The sequence below is a fragment of the Cygnus atratus genome, chromosome 1 (genome assembly GCF_013377495.2).
Source record: "Cygnus atratus isolate AKBS03 ecotype Queensland, Australia chromosome 1, CAtr_DNAZoo_HiC_assembly, whole genome shotgun sequence".
In the NCBI taxonomy this organism is placed as follows: Eukaryota; Metazoa; Chordata; class Aves; order Anseriformes; family Anatidae; genus Cygnus; species Cygnus atratus.
Window position 1 is genome coordinate 138,817,057 of NC_066362.1, and position 15,343 is coordinate 138,832,399.

Here is a 15,343-nt window from a genome sequence, read left to right on the forward strand (position 1 = left end):
GGCCAGTGTGGGAAGACAAGTGTGGCTCCAAGTCTCCACCTGAGGTCTTGGCTGCTTTAACTGACAGTGGCAGGAAGAGACCTCAAGAACCATGTGCTAGTTCAGAGCACAGGGACACGTCAGCTGTGGACCATGACATGCCGAGGACTGTGACATCCCGCAGAATGCACAGTGTGCTACGTGCATTTTTATGACAGCTTATAGTGCCGTTTACTTCATGGCAGAAAAACATGGATTTAGCACAGGGTCCAAGACCTTTTCAGATCAAAGTATCCTTTAGATAAAGGAGGGTGGCTTCAAAATGTCACACAGGAAGTATTTCATCTGTTACAGAAACATACTCATGGGTAGCTATAGTCCAGAAAGTTTAATGGATCCACAAATAATCTTTATGGCTACTCCTGCATTTCATCTCACCCCAAATCCTGTCTTCAGTCCTGTTCTTTCCACTAGCACATGCCTTCTTGCGCAAAACTTTACACTTAGCCTATGCTATATAACATTTGCTACACTCTCTTCTCTTAAAACAGGAGCCTATTCCTTAGCTCCCTTACTTTTGATACGTACCACAGCAAACCAATACTCCAAGACATGCCTGTATGATCCTGCATCTCTGTACCACTTACCTACCAAGATCAAAGGAGGGTAGCTACAGCTGTACCGGTGTGCAGTATCACATAATATCCTAGCATCTGAACTTGTGTGACTGAAAATATTGTATACTGGTTAAAGGTACTCTACAGATATAGTAGTTCTACAGATGCTGTGGATTAACTAGTGCATATGTGTGTAGTACTCATGACACAATCTGTCATTAACCGCTCAGCAGCCAGTGCATGTTCAGCAAGTTGCAAATAAGTAGTAGCTTCACAGGAGGTGGGACATAGAGTCCTAACAGTTCTGATGCATTCATAAATGAACTACTGATACCAAAGACCCACCATGGAGAAACTATAACCAAATGAGGACAACACTTCAAACACATCAGTCAGCATCTAGATTTTAAATGCCAGTCAGGACTGCAATGAATAAATGGTTAGACAGAAGTTACCAAACCCAATAACATTGCATGTCCTCCTGTAATGGGCTCACACATTTTTTTTTCTGTGTTTAGGGGACAGGACTGCCTCGTGTGACCTATTTCTGTGTAGCACAAGGGGTCCTGATTTGTCAAGTACCATACTGTAATAACACAAATATTTGAACGAAAGTCAGAGAATACATTCAAAGCAAGCTCAAGAGCCCAGATGTTCTATTTCCAATTGATAGAAAGTCCTTTTGAGAGAATGACAATCTGTATAAAAGGTTTTTCTGAGAACACAATTAGTGCCTTGGTGATTATGTCTTGTATCATCTGGTATTTGTATAATAAAGTTCAGTACCATGGGCCTAATCCTGTGTTCCTTTGTGTAGCCACTCTTATGAGCCTGAAGCTGATAAGAAATGATATTAGAGTTTAAAGGCAGTGTTGCATCTTTGGCCTTAGGTAACTAGCCCTGAAAAGCCTGTTACAGAGGAGAAAAAGGCCAGCTTACCCAGGTCTTTGTTAGAGGAAGGATTCCCTGTGCAATCCTTATAGACACGGTGACAAGATTTTACTCAGCCTCTGCAGGAAGTCTATATTCTCTGAAAGAGCCTGATTATAGTTCATCCACTTCCATGTTTTTCTCCAGTCCCTGGTCCCTTGCTGCACTCTCTGCCTGTGCTCCAGCCTGTACTGAACCAAGAAGTTCCCTCGACAAAGAGGGTGAAGACTAAACTTGGAGTTCTCTTTTTGCAAAGACTGTAATCACAAGATTATCCCATTTTGATATGATAGATGAGTGTCAGCTGATGCCCTTCCAGCTGTGCTTTAAAACACATTATTGACCTTCAGAAGAGAGATTTTGATCCTACATGAGCATGATATTTGCCTGCAGGGTGACAGGACCTCCCAGGGGCTGTATTTCTTTTAGGTTAGTGGTGGCCACCTTTCTATTCAGTGTGCTTAATCTTCTGGATTACACCCTGTGAACAGACACCAAAACTGGGGGCATTATAACCCCATCTGGGTTGATGAACCCTTGTTGAACTAGGCTTTGGTAAGCATCTGTGGGGTGCTAGTGAGATGCCAAGGGTGTATTAAAAGAGAATTTTGTGGAATTTCTCATACAAGATTCAGATTTATTTTAGGTGATTTTCAGAATTCCTTATAGGAAGCAGGTAATCCTACAAGGAGCAGGTAATCCTGTGGGCTGCAAATATGTGATAGTGTAATGTCCTCCAGCTCTTTCATCCTTGTTCATGTTCTGGCAATGAGGTTTTCTACAGATCTTTTCAAAATTTCTTTAAAAATAATTCTAATGTGTCAATTATTTTCCTCATTTTACTGCAGAGTTGAGTGAGCTACACACAAAACATTTTTAAATATGCTTGTGCTGTGTTCTCCATTGTATTTCAAGCCGTGAAACACCTGACATCAACACACACTTGTTTCACAGTTTAGAGGAAAAGCACTGAAAACTGCATGACACTGACCTACTAAATATACAAAATATCTGCTATGGAACCTCATAGGCTACTTCTGCAGTTCCGTGGAGTGGCACTGCTTACACCAACAGCTTGATTTTGAGTTATATTGTCTATTTCTGTCTCTTCAGGTAAAAGAAACTGCTTTATAATATGCAGGCAATTTTTTTGTTCTTTATTTTTGTTCTGCCAGCATTCTATTGACTACCTATAAACTGATGGTATAATTATGAAATCAGAAAAAATTGTAATGGAAGGGGACCTATTAGAATGGTTTGCCTCTTTTACCGGTGTAGACTTGTCATACAAATCAGTGTTTTCAACCTTCTGTGATTTGTGATTCCCATAAAATTTCCAGCAGAGATACAGACCCTGCACTTTACTGTGAACTCAAGCAGACTGACAATAAATTTGCTTTTCTTACCAGGTTTTCAAAACAATGCTTTGTAATGTATTTGCAGGTGCTATATCCATCATCAGGTAAATAAATGAAGGTTTGACATATCTAATATATCTAATAGGTACTTTATTAATGTCCAGCAGATCACTATGAAAATGCAGCTCTCCCTTCTTGGCTTGTTTTTTCCCCTCAAATATGCATACCTCTCTGCCTCTCACTACTCATCTCACTTCTGTCTAGCCATGTAAAAATTAGACTACTGATCTAAACTAGTCATCTCAAATCCCTCTTCATGAACTGGCTACATTATCTTATCCTGAAATAGGTGTCTCAAACAGACGGGAGGAACTGTTCTAGAAAGCTGCCTTTCTCTCTCCATCTACTACAGAGGGACTCTACAGGGCTAACTTCAGCCAACTGTTTAACTCTTAAAAATTTAAAACTGGATGACAAATTTCACCATCTATAGAGTTGCTCTGCCTTAATGTGTTCACATGGTTTTATCTATCCAGGCCCCTAATTAGTTTCGTTACTGTTTAAAAAAAAATCATCTCTGTGGTGTTGATGGCTGTGCAGTGCTGGAAGAGCACATCTTTTAATGCTTTGCAGAAAATTTGCCTTCCTGTCGCAGGTCGATTTGGTCTTCATGGAAGAGATCCTCAGTACAGCTACACTGGCTTCTCTGAAGCAACGTTAATTCACTGTGGTGGTGACATGCACCCTTGTTAGCTATTCCCCCTGGTTGTATGAAGGAAATATTGTAACAGAATAATAATGCTTCAAGCTTTAATTTTGCTTTCAGTTGCAGTGATGTCACCTGAGAGACTTCTTTCACAAATTTTTAAGCTTCTTCACACTAACAAGGGAAACTTGCCAAAGAGGAAAATAAAATTGAAGCATGATCCGCTTAGGTTTGTAAGATGTATGCTCTTCTATTTCTTTGTCTAGGAATTACAACTGTGCTGACTATGACAACAATCAACACTCATCTGCGAGAGACTTTGCCTAAAATTCCCTATGTTAAAGCCATTGACATGTATCTTATGGGCTGCTTTGTATTTGTCTTCTTGGCCTTACTTGAATACGCCTTTGTCAACTACATTTTCTTTGGAAAAGGCCCTCAAAGGCAGAAGAAACTCGCGGAAAAAACAGCAAAGGCAAACAACGATCGCTCAAAGTTTGAAGGCAGCCGGGTAGGATTCTTTTATCTATATTTAGCCTCTTATTTCTTTTATTGCAAAAACTAACTGTATGAAATTAACAAACAAATCATGTGTAAAAAATCACCAACCACATCTCCTTTTTGTGGGCAAACTTTGCCATTTTTATATTCAAGGACCTACATAGAAGAATATATTTAGATATGCAGAAATCTAAGAGAGTATGATCTGTTTGACTAGAAACTGTAAGAAAAAGAAAACAATTCTAGCGCAGCTAGTTTGAAAATAAAGGCTCAGCTCTACAAAGGCATTTATTTGCTTAAATCAAATGTAATTTAATTTGCTTAAATACCTACACAAGGAATCCAGGATCTGAGCATACTTTTTTGCACTTCCCTTCCAGCAGACACATTTAGAATGGGAGAGAGCAGATAAAGGATTAGTCCTGCCATGCTAATTAATTGGCCAATATAGCAGTACCGCTGTGTGCGGCATTGGCATCTGCTGCTGTTGAAGGCCAGCAGAAAATTATGAGTCCTAGAGAAACTTTCAGATGGGTTTCTGAAGCACAGTATTGGTATGGTTAGTGCTGATTACACTCCATCCTATTTCCTTGCCTTGAGTATTATTTTGTGCAATGAATACCATTTTTTCTCCTTTGAAAGAAAAATTCAAGACATTCAACAATATGTGATATCAGTGAGCCATATCAGTTCCAGTAGAACGTATTTTCTGGCTAAAATGTTCCCAATGAGGCTTTTTCAGTCGGTTCTGTTGAGTAAGACTGTTTTTTCTATCAGCTATAAATTAGAGGAGTTCACAGAGACAAAACTACTACCTGTTTATTAAATACCAATATCATAAAAGTAATTTCAAGCTGTATTTTATGATTCTAATGATTCTGTCTGCTATGATAGATGTAATGCAGAACTCCACCTAATTATTGACACTCATATCTGTGAAATATTTTTTGAAGCAATCAATTCATTTTTGTCCATTCTATTATGAAACCAAGATCTCATCACAGTTGGCAGCACTGCTTGGGACTTAGCTAGCGGGAAGAATGAATTCCCTTTCCTGGAAAAATAAATAGTTATAATAATAAAAAAGCAAATGGAAGAAAAAAAAAAGAGTATCATACTGAAAGCAATAGAGATTTTAGCTTCAAGCAGGTAACGCAGATGTATGCACTAAAGTTCAGATCTCCCAAGGAAAACAATCTGGCAGATCTCATCCATTTAAATGATTTATATAATTCGCTACACACCCAATATACACACCCCATGCCTGATTGTCCTTCTATATTGAGATCGATTGGTCTACATTGTCAAAAGAAGTGTAGTGCCTTAACTAACGAAAAGGTGGTTTTCTTATACCGATATCATGTCATTTTTATACTCCCCTGATCATACCATACATCACCCATTTTATCTCACTTCTAACTTACGACCTTTTCTTTTCTTTCTGGACCATCCTAAGCAAATACTGTGCGCTGTTCTGACTTTTCTGCTGGTTTAATATTGACCACGTATGAACTGAACTTAAGATATGAGCAGCGCACCAGAGCTGAAAGAATATGCTGCTTTGTCCCTTGGAATCCCAGATGTGACAGGGAACTCTGTCTTCATACTTTTACTTCAGAACTTTTACTTCATAAAAGTGCACCTATTTATACTGACTATGAATATTTGCTATTTCAATGCATTTAAGATAAATAATGAAGTATGGTCCCATTCCAGGCTTCAGCTGGTGAAGTCAACAGAGCTTCATTACAGTCACTGATATTACAGAAAAGTAGTGCCAGTGTATGATCAGAACAGGCATTAGGTAGATCAGAAATGTTCCTTTGAAACAAAGATTAGATAGAAAATGCAGATTCAGTGGGGGTAGGATGTCTACTCTTAATTTCTCATGTGGTAAACACTTTCAAATCCAAGGTAGTAAGTATTGCTCAAAGCAGGTCAGAGGTCCCATTGATTTCGGGATGAGCAGCTCAATGAAAATCCATCTAAACTGCTTTGGACAGAGGTTACCAGGGCTTTCAGAGACAATAGCACTGAAGGAGGAACACAGCTTCCATAGTTTTGGATCATGCCCACTGTATACTATGCCTTACAGGCATCCATGGTTGTAGCGGGACAGATGGTCATGACGGAGTTTTTAACACATCTGCTAAGGAAGACGGTGTCTGAAAGCTCTGCAGCCTTGGCTCGGACCTCTTCAAGGGGTGGTAAAGAAGCACCAAACCTCTTCTTCGATGAGTCTTGAAGATTGTTGACTCTGATGGAAATAATGGCTGCTTAGCACTTGCTTGCTTCTTCCTTTAGAGCTGGGACTTGGGCTAGATGTCCTGGAGAGGCTCACAGACGGAAGGCATAATGCACACATAGTAAGGGAGGCTCAGAGTCTGGTTTGTGTGAGTTAAATGAAATTATTGTTTTCATCACTTCAGTGAGGCTTCAGGCTTTCCATTCAGAAAGGCAAGGTTTCTATTACAGGGAAATATTTCAAATCTCAAGTGATTTAGGGCTGACATGCATTTTTAAAGGAAGGGAGAGTGTCTAAAAACTGGCAACCCCTTTTGCAGCTCCTCTCACTATTTGGTGACTGTCAAAATGTGTGTGGTGGAAAAAAGGTTGAAAAGGTTTCTGGTATAAAACTGGAAAAAGGCATTACTTTTAGTTTGTCTCTAAGACTACCACTTTGGGTTGATCTTTTGTTTCTGTTTTGTCTTAGTGATTGAATATGCTTGTATACGAACCATGTGCATGAGTTCCCTGTCACTGATTTAGAGCCCTAGCTCAGGGTGTACTGACAGAACAACTCCATGCTATATCAGGTCCAGCAATGCAGCCCAAGCTGGAAACCACAGGCTCATGTTGGAAGGCAGCACTAGGAGCGCAGAGATGGCACAGCACTGCCTGGAGTTCAGGATCTGAGCCTGAACAATGCTCTTGTGATACCTGCAACTGGCAGCGGTGCTGCAGCAGTGTGTCTCGCTCAGACAGTGGGGATGGGAGAAGGATGAGGGGAAATGCCGTGTTGTTTTCACTCAGGAGCGGTCTCACCCGTGAAGACCAGTAGCACCAGGATGGAAACTGGTGGTGCTGTTTGTGCCTTACACATGTAGTGACTGAGGTCTGGCAAGCAAGGTAGCAGGCATGGTTATAAACACTCTTAATGTAGCAAAAGGGTTTTTCATGCTTTCTCGGTTTTATTTGATTGTGGAGCAGGAGAATTTTAATAACAAAAATGTTCTGGGCCACAAAACACACAGATTTGGGTATATTTGTGTTTTATTTGATAACTGCTTTGCTCGGTAACTCTGCTTCCTCACACATGGAGTTGCACTGTGCTGTGTCTGAGGTTGTGGGTCTGGAAAACTGCACCTGGCACAGCTACCTCCGTGTAGATGCTGGTGCTGCAGACATGCCTCTCCAACGCCAAGCTTTCAGGCTCTGTCCTCTGAGCTGTTCCTGATGTGCTGTCACCGAGGCTTGCTGCTGCTGAGCTGCCATTTGGCTTCCCTGCTCCGATCACAGCTTTCTGGCCAGCTCTGCCCGTGCGTGAAAGCCAACGAGCCCAAGAGCTGCAGGGGTAAGGGAAGGAAGAGCCGGCGTACCATGCAGACGGCACAGCCAGTGTCAGCTCTTGCGTTGCAGAAAAGCAATGGGGAAAGGAAAATTCTGCCCTATTTTCTCCCATGTAGCACTGCTGAAGGTAGTGTGGTGACGGAGGCATGCCTGAGTAGACCGTATCTCTGGAAACGGTTTCAAAAGAGTCAGAGCTGGTGCTGAGATGAAACCTGAGAGAGCCTTTACGCATGACTCATGTATGGATCAGCAATTGACAACAAAGAGATTTTCACACATAGCTGCGTCTTCTTTTGACTGCTTTTGCATCATATTTTATTTCAGATAGCACACTTTAAATAGTATTCCTCTCTGCAGTCTTCCAGCTTATCCCAGTAAACCATAGCTACTGGAGACAAGCACAGGATACTCCTTTTTTGAATAAACCAATTTTTGCACACATACCAGTTTAGGACTGAAAACTCTTCCTGGAAAACCTCAATAAACTGGTTCATATGTAAAGACAAGCTCTAGGGTAAAGGAAGAATGGGACCTTGATTTTTCATAAAATATTTTTCCTGCCTGTGGTATCAGTGCCTAAATTAAACTCTTTTCTTTGTGGAAGAACTGACAGAAAAGAATAGGTGGCCTGCAAAAATGTTTTCCTTTGAAAATTGATCACCACTGCTATGGATCAATTCTATTTCTCCTGTTTCTGTTGGTAGTTTCAGGCTTCATTTGTAGCTCTCTGTGCACTTTCAGTTTTGCTGCATAAATTGTTTGTTTTAAATAAGGCTCAGATACAGCCTAATTTACAACTAAATCAGCATGAGAGAGCTCTAAGGCAATCCTGTTCTCACTTGTTGTTCCCTCTTGTGATCGAGGCTACTGGCATAATCAGCTGGTGAGCATGTGTTTTGGACATTGCTCCTTCTGGGCCAGTCCACCGAGGTTATGATTTGTTACAGTCCCCTGCTAAAAATACTTCTTCGTAGTTCATGCTGTGGCAATTTACATTTTTGGTTTGGTGGGACCAAAAGTTCAGCCCTGGGGTATCGATCAGGAGGGTAGCTATCACACAAGCTCATTCAAGCTTCAACCCCCTGTGGCTGTCAGGCATGTGGGAAGAGCTTCCTTTGAACAAAAATAATACCAAACCCTTTATAAAAAGGCCCTTCTACTCGAGGCAGTTGCTGCATGGCTTTTAGCTCCGGAGGTTCCCAGTTCAGACCCCTGCTGTTGGCCAAGGCAGCGGCTTCCCACCAGGCACTGCTGGGAACAGAGGCTCAGGCCACTTACATCTACTTAAGGCTTTTAAAGCACTGATAATCGTAGCAACCACTCTCACAAGTGGTATTTTCTTCTGAGAATGAGTATCTTGGCTGCTGTGGTAGAATTATCACTTGGTTTAAATTGGGAAATATGAGAATAGCAAAGCTGGCAGTGTTCTCCTGTGCATCTTCAGCTTTCCTGGATACTTTTTTTGGCACTGTTTTGAATAGTGGGATATTTCTGAAACATGAGTGTGATGACTAGGTGCCAAGTTTTGAAAAATATCTTTCAAGGGTGATGAATACAATTCCTGTGGGAAGAGCGCTAGTTCTGTAGCGTTTATGATGGAACGTACACCGTGCACCACGTGGATCAATCGTGTGTGTACTAATTTAGTTCAAATACATCAAGGTTAGTTGTCAAACTCCATTCTTACTTGGTGGTCAGCAATATTAGGATGCAGCTTCCAAATTTTTCATATTCTTCATACTTTCCTTTATTTTCAAGGTCTTTCCATCTTCCCAGTTCTGCCAGCTACCCTGGGTTCATCTACTCAGTTGGTAGCAACATAATGCTATTTTTTTTTGTGCTTATTAATTAATATAAGCAATTTTATTAAAGTGCTAGGTAGAGAAGTATCAACTTTTAGATGCAGTGAGGACGCTCAACAATACCATTTTTGTTGTGCTTGCAGTTTTAAATTATTTCTAAAAAAATCTGAGGCGTAATGTGGTCAACGAATTTTGCTTGAGGCACTGATAACACTTAGGGCCAGGTCTCTTGTTGCCCTACGTGTTGGAAGGCCATTTACACATAAGTAAAGAAGATGGAAGCTGCTACCAGGTAGTGTACCGTTTGCACAGCCGTGCACGCTTGCACCAGGGCACACCAGGTGACAATCAGGTGGCTTGAGTCTAGATTAGGATTTCTACCAAAAGTAATTTCCTTTTTATAATTTTTAGAGGAGATCTATTTTGTGGAGTAATATACTTGAATAGTAATTTTGATGTAAAATAGTGCAAGACTAACTACAGAGACAGCTTTCCTTGCTGTTATTTAAGCCTGCTATTTGCATTTATATTGCTGCAGATGATGGAAAATGTTTACGTGGTATTTAAAAAATTGGGGTTGATGAACTCCTAAACAGCAGCAGTGGGGTTCAAGCAAAATGCTTCCTCTTTTTATTTTTTGTGTAGTAGAATGAAAGATTTATGAGGAAGAAGAAATTTCATTGTAAAGTACTCCTTAAAATCTATGGAATATTAAACAGAGAACTAAATGAACCTGAAGTAATTCAGACACTATCTAATAGTAAATCAAGCCTTATGGTAGTTTTCTGGCACTAGTTAAGTGTTTTCAAACTGCATTAAAGCTGAAGTTTTCCAAGAATCTTGAAAGGTATTCAATAGCAGCCCTTTTCTTTCATGTCTTTAAAAATATAATACTTAACGTCTAAACGAGCCAGTGTGGTGTTTTCTAGAAATAAGAAGTAGACTTTCCTGTTGTAAAAAGGGTGTTGAAGTTTCAGATCTACAATGTACCATCCCAGTAGAGCCTATTGGTGAAGGAGAGTTCCTGCAAGAGTAAAATTAATCAGTTTTTCGATGTATAAAATATCTCAGAGCATTTCATGTTTCTCATCCTCCAAATGGAGTTACGTGAGGACCAATCTCTTCATGGTGCGGGAGCAGCAATTGTTCAGAGGTGGGAGAGTTGGGGCTTGATTGAAATTGATTCTGAAATAAGATCATCAATTTCGCCTGTTTAGATCCATGCTGATTCAGCAGGGAATTCATTAGTGATTTGGTAGTCCGCTGTTTTCATCTGCTTTGATGAGTTCAGTGGGAAACACTCCGTGGAAACAACCAGCTCTGGAAAGCGATGGGAGCACAGCAGTGAGACAGCCGTGGGAAGCGGGGAATGAGGGGGTTCAGGTGGGGCCAGCATCAGGAAGAAAGGAGGCCATAGGAGGCCAAGGGACTCTGGAAAAGACAAGAAAGAGAAATCTTTAGGTTAAAGTAGGATCATGGGGGGGCGGGGGGGGGGAGGAGGGGGGAGTGACCAAATACTGTCATCTCTCCAATTTATGATGAGGTTCAAGAACAAACCTTGGCATTTTGGGGAGAACTTCCAGTGCACAAGCAGTTACATTTCTGAGCCAGGTGATAAAATTATCTCCTAAGGCTCATGAAGAGTAAAACTAAGTTTTATCAAAGACACTGGCCCTGTTTGTCATGTGTAGTCATGTCTGTAATCAGTTCAGCTACTTTTCTAAATCCATATTTGTACCTGGAGTAAGTTTCCCTGGAGCTGCTGAACCACACTCATGTTCACTACTGGAGGATTTTGCCTTAACGATATATTCAAGCAAACCTGAGTAAACTTGCACAGGATACCCTGCCATTGTTGTGCTTCTTTATTCCCTGAGAGAGCTTGTGTACATTAGTCCAAGTCATTTAAATCAGTGCTTAAATCATTCAGAAGTCATGTTATGTACAAATACTTCTTAACATGTTGCAGACATTAAGTATTCATACTTCACAACAGCACCTTCAGATTGTCACAAAGCATTAGCATACATTGCTGTAACTTTGTGGTTTAGCTTTGGTGGTTTATCCAAAACTTCAGAAGGAATCAATACAATTAGTGAGAATTGGTCTCAAGAATATCTGTGGACCAAGCCTGATTTCAGTTTCTGCAGATCTCTTCTCTCCATCTGCTCCTTCCTTGTATTTGTCATGCCTGTCCCTCAGTCTATTAACAGAGATGCATTTCAAAACCGGGTTTCTGAATATGTTTCATTGGACATTTGCAGAAAATATATGCTGTCATGCAATTTCATAGGACGTAACGGTATGTTATGACATTTACAGAAACGTCGCCACTTCCTTGACCACCTTTCTGGTTTGATTTACAGATGCAGTAACAAGCAGTGAAAGGCGGCAGTATCACTGAAAGATCAGAGGCAGAAACTACATTAGGGTGGCATGCAAGGTTGGCAGATAAGGTGAAGCAGGCTGTGCAGTGTGATGAAATAAGTGGAATCAAATTAATCCTTTCTCCGGGTAGAAGAAACCTGAATATACACCCTCCAGAGTACAAGCTTTCAACTGACACCTCACTTACAGAAATCCAGGTCTCAGTGGAAGGATGAAGTACCCAGGGACAGGCTAATGTCTTTATGTATGTAGGTGGCAGACGGAATCAGGAGAGATCAGCAGGCACTGAGGAAAAAAGCAGCTGACATCTGTGGTGGTTGAAGGGAAGGTGAGCAGAGACCTGCAAAGAGAAGGCTGTTACTACCAAAGTGGAGCGCAGTAAAATGGTCTCTTCTGGGGCATTTTGTGTAAATTGAAGGAACTTGATGTAACATTTCTTAAAGCCTGGGAGGAGATGGGAAAGGAGATGACGTGATGAGTAGGGGCCTGGATGAGAGATTAAGCTTTAATCTTCATCAGGAAGTTACAGGTTGTAGAGATATTTTACACAATGCTATCACAAATCCTGATCATAATTTGTACTGATTGCGGGAGGAACAAAAAAGAGCAAACTGAAGCAGTTATTTCCAGAGACCACTCTATGCAGTGATGGTGTCCACAGTTGTATTTTATAGCTGTGTGTATTCCCTAGTTGCAGATCCTGCTCAACAGCATGAACTAATTTCTACAAACCTTAAGCCCACATTTTTGTACCCAGTGGGTTTCTGCCATGGGAAAAAATAAATTCTTAATCACCACTGAGGCTTCTCCACCCCATTGTTTTGTTTCACATTGTTTATTTTTATTTATAGGCACTCATCAGCATAACGTACCATTGCCTACAGCAGCGGGATTTGTTGGATACCTTAGTAATTTTTTTTTCTACTTGCTTGTATGTGCATTATGTGTTCATTTTGCCATTTTCAAGAAGCTTGGCAAAGCATTACTGGTATACATTTTTTTTTTCACAGAGAAAAGATAAGCTGTAGCATCTATAGTTGATGGAAGAAATATACATTTTACATAATTTTAACAGGATTGAAAATATCTTAATGCATATGGACAGACACCTAGCAACATATACTTTTAATGCCTCACACAAAGCTTGGAAAAGAGCTGGTATCAGATGACTGTATGAACTTCAAAAGGCCATGACAATAGCATGTTTTCTCAACTACTTTCATACTGATGCTTCTAGGATGAGGTGTTCAGATGTGGCACTGTTAACCCAGATAGTGTAGCGAGTTAGTATAAGGTATTAATGAGCAAAATCTCAGGCTGAATTGTAGATGAATAAATTGTGTAAATAGAACTGGAAATTATCCTGGCCATGTTTTGCAATCCATTTCTGACTCAGGGGGGAACTGGGTTCACTGGAACAGAGTCACACAAACATTAACTAGTTGAAAATACCCAGCACAGAGCATTTATTTCATATCGAGCGGTCAGTTTTCTTTCCCAAAAGCTGGTGGGAAATCAGAGCTGCACCAGCTTTGTTCTCACCAGCATGCAGGGTACAGGGCAGAAAGGGATGTGGTGCTCCAACGCTGAGGCAACCAAGTACTGACTGAGACGGCATCACTTGGGACTTCCTATCTGTGCCACTCCTGGGAACTGAAAGCTTTTGGGGGATGAAGGAGCTGTACCCAGCTCTGTGCTGCTGCTCCTCTGGTGCTACAGGATGGGACTGAGGAATGTGGCCTAAAGCTTGTTAAGAGCTGTAAAGGATCAAAACCGTCCTCTTATTTACTGTAAATGGCATTGTGTTGCTCACCTGTGCTCAACACTGTGCTCACCTGTTAGGTCTGGGGGCCAGAGGGAGGAGTGCCACCTGCTTCCTCAATTAAAGTGTTCTTCCTTGCCCAAGTTCATCACTCTTTAAGATCATTTATCCAAGTGGAAAAGTCCCACACTTGTGCATTTCCATGATTACAAAACAGTGCAAATAACTTTGGAAGGAAAAGTTTAAGAGAAAAGCTGTAAGTGAGCTCTGTGGTTCCAACATATAGAGAGTTCATCGGGCCAGCACCATTCTTGTGATTTTATCAAACTTCACCTGCACTTTGTTTTTCAGTTTTTAAAACCTGCATAGAAAAAGAGCTTGTCCAGTTTAATTTAATTTCCTGCTGTAGCAGAGAGAGTTTGCATCCCTTACCCTCTCTCCCTACTGCACTGAATTACTCTATCCTTTAAAACACAGCTGGTTTAGATTGAGAGGAAAATGACTGCTTTTGCCAAACACAGTTTTATGCTAGATTTTGGGAGTATGATAACCCTGTTTGTAACAATATCTAAGTACTTGCCTCAATTTAAGCAGATGAGTATTCCTTTTTTTTTTTTTGTAAGATTACCACATGCTTAAAATGAATACTTCCTTTCTTAAAAGACATATGGTTTTGGAGATTAAAATACACCCACATTTTGCTGATATATGTCAAATCTTTTGAAACAATTTGTATTTCTATTTTTGCCCCTCAGGTGGACACCCATGGAAATATTCTGCTAACATCGCTTGAAATTCACAATGAGGTGGCAAGCAACGAGGTCACAACCAGCGTCACGGATGCCAGAAATTCAACTATATCCTTTGACAACTCAGGAATCCAGTACAGAAAACAAAGTTCACATCGCGAAAGCTTTGGAAGGCATTCGTCAGAAAGAACAGGCTCCCACGGCAAGAGGAGCCATTTACGAAGAAGGTCTTCACAACTGAAAATAAAAATCCCTGATCTAACAGATGTGAATGCCATTGACAGATGGTCAAGAATGGTGTTTCCATTCACATTTTCTCTTTTCAACTTAATTTACTGGCTTTACTATGTTAACTGAGTGACTGAACTTTTTTAAAGGACTTCAGTTATAACAAGTGAAGTACTACTTGCCTGCAGAGTTTATATATATTTATATATAAATATATATATATATGAACTTTTACTATGTAGAGAATACTCATGTATGTGTGAATACATACCGCAAAGAACTGTGTGTGTATGTAAGCACACACTGAAAAGCAAAGGTATATGTATGCACACATATGTGTACACGCTTATTCTGAGGTTATGGACAATGTAACATAGAATGCACTTTGAGGAACTTTTTAAATTGAAAGGCAGGTGTCGTCAAAAACAAGCCTTGAGAAAGTAAGTGTTGTATATTATCACCACAGAACTTTGATTGTCATAGAAATTTTCAAACAGCTGTAATGGTGTATAAAGTCAGTAGTTAGTAACATTGTTTGTAAATGTTGCCATACACACTAATCATAAAGCGATAGAGTTACATTGGTAAGTTTAAAATAAGTCGTTTATATTGCAGATCCATCAAGAACAATTTAATCAAGCCAAATTTATTTTTCTTTGCTAAAATATCTTGGTTTTATATGTCATAATACATTTTTCCAGTCCTGAACAAGCATCATTTTTAATGATCTCTTGCTTTCTCTTCTGCAGTAAG

General features: G+C 40.3%; 1 protein-coding gene across 2 annotated transcripts in view; it reads left to right on the forward strand.

The window, feature by feature from the left end:
• The window catches only part of GABRB3 (gamma-aminobutyric acid type A receptor subunit beta3), a 110,018-nt gene extending 95,299 nt beyond the window's left edge, over positions 1–14,719 (forward strand). The window contains exons 7-9 of one of the 2 annotated variants that reach the window (XM_035558106.2): positions 3,857–4,101; positions 12,375–12,380; positions 14,369–14,719. In XM_035558106.2, coding sequence (XP_035413999.2) covers positions 3,857–4,101; positions 12,375–12,380; positions 14,369–14,719 — 602 coding nt within the window. The remainder of the gene's footprint in view (positions 1–3,856; positions 4,102–12,374; positions 12,381–14,368) is intronic. The other variant, XM_035558105.1, reaches the window with a different exon arrangement.
• Positions 14,720–15,343: the final 624 nt, after the last annotated feature.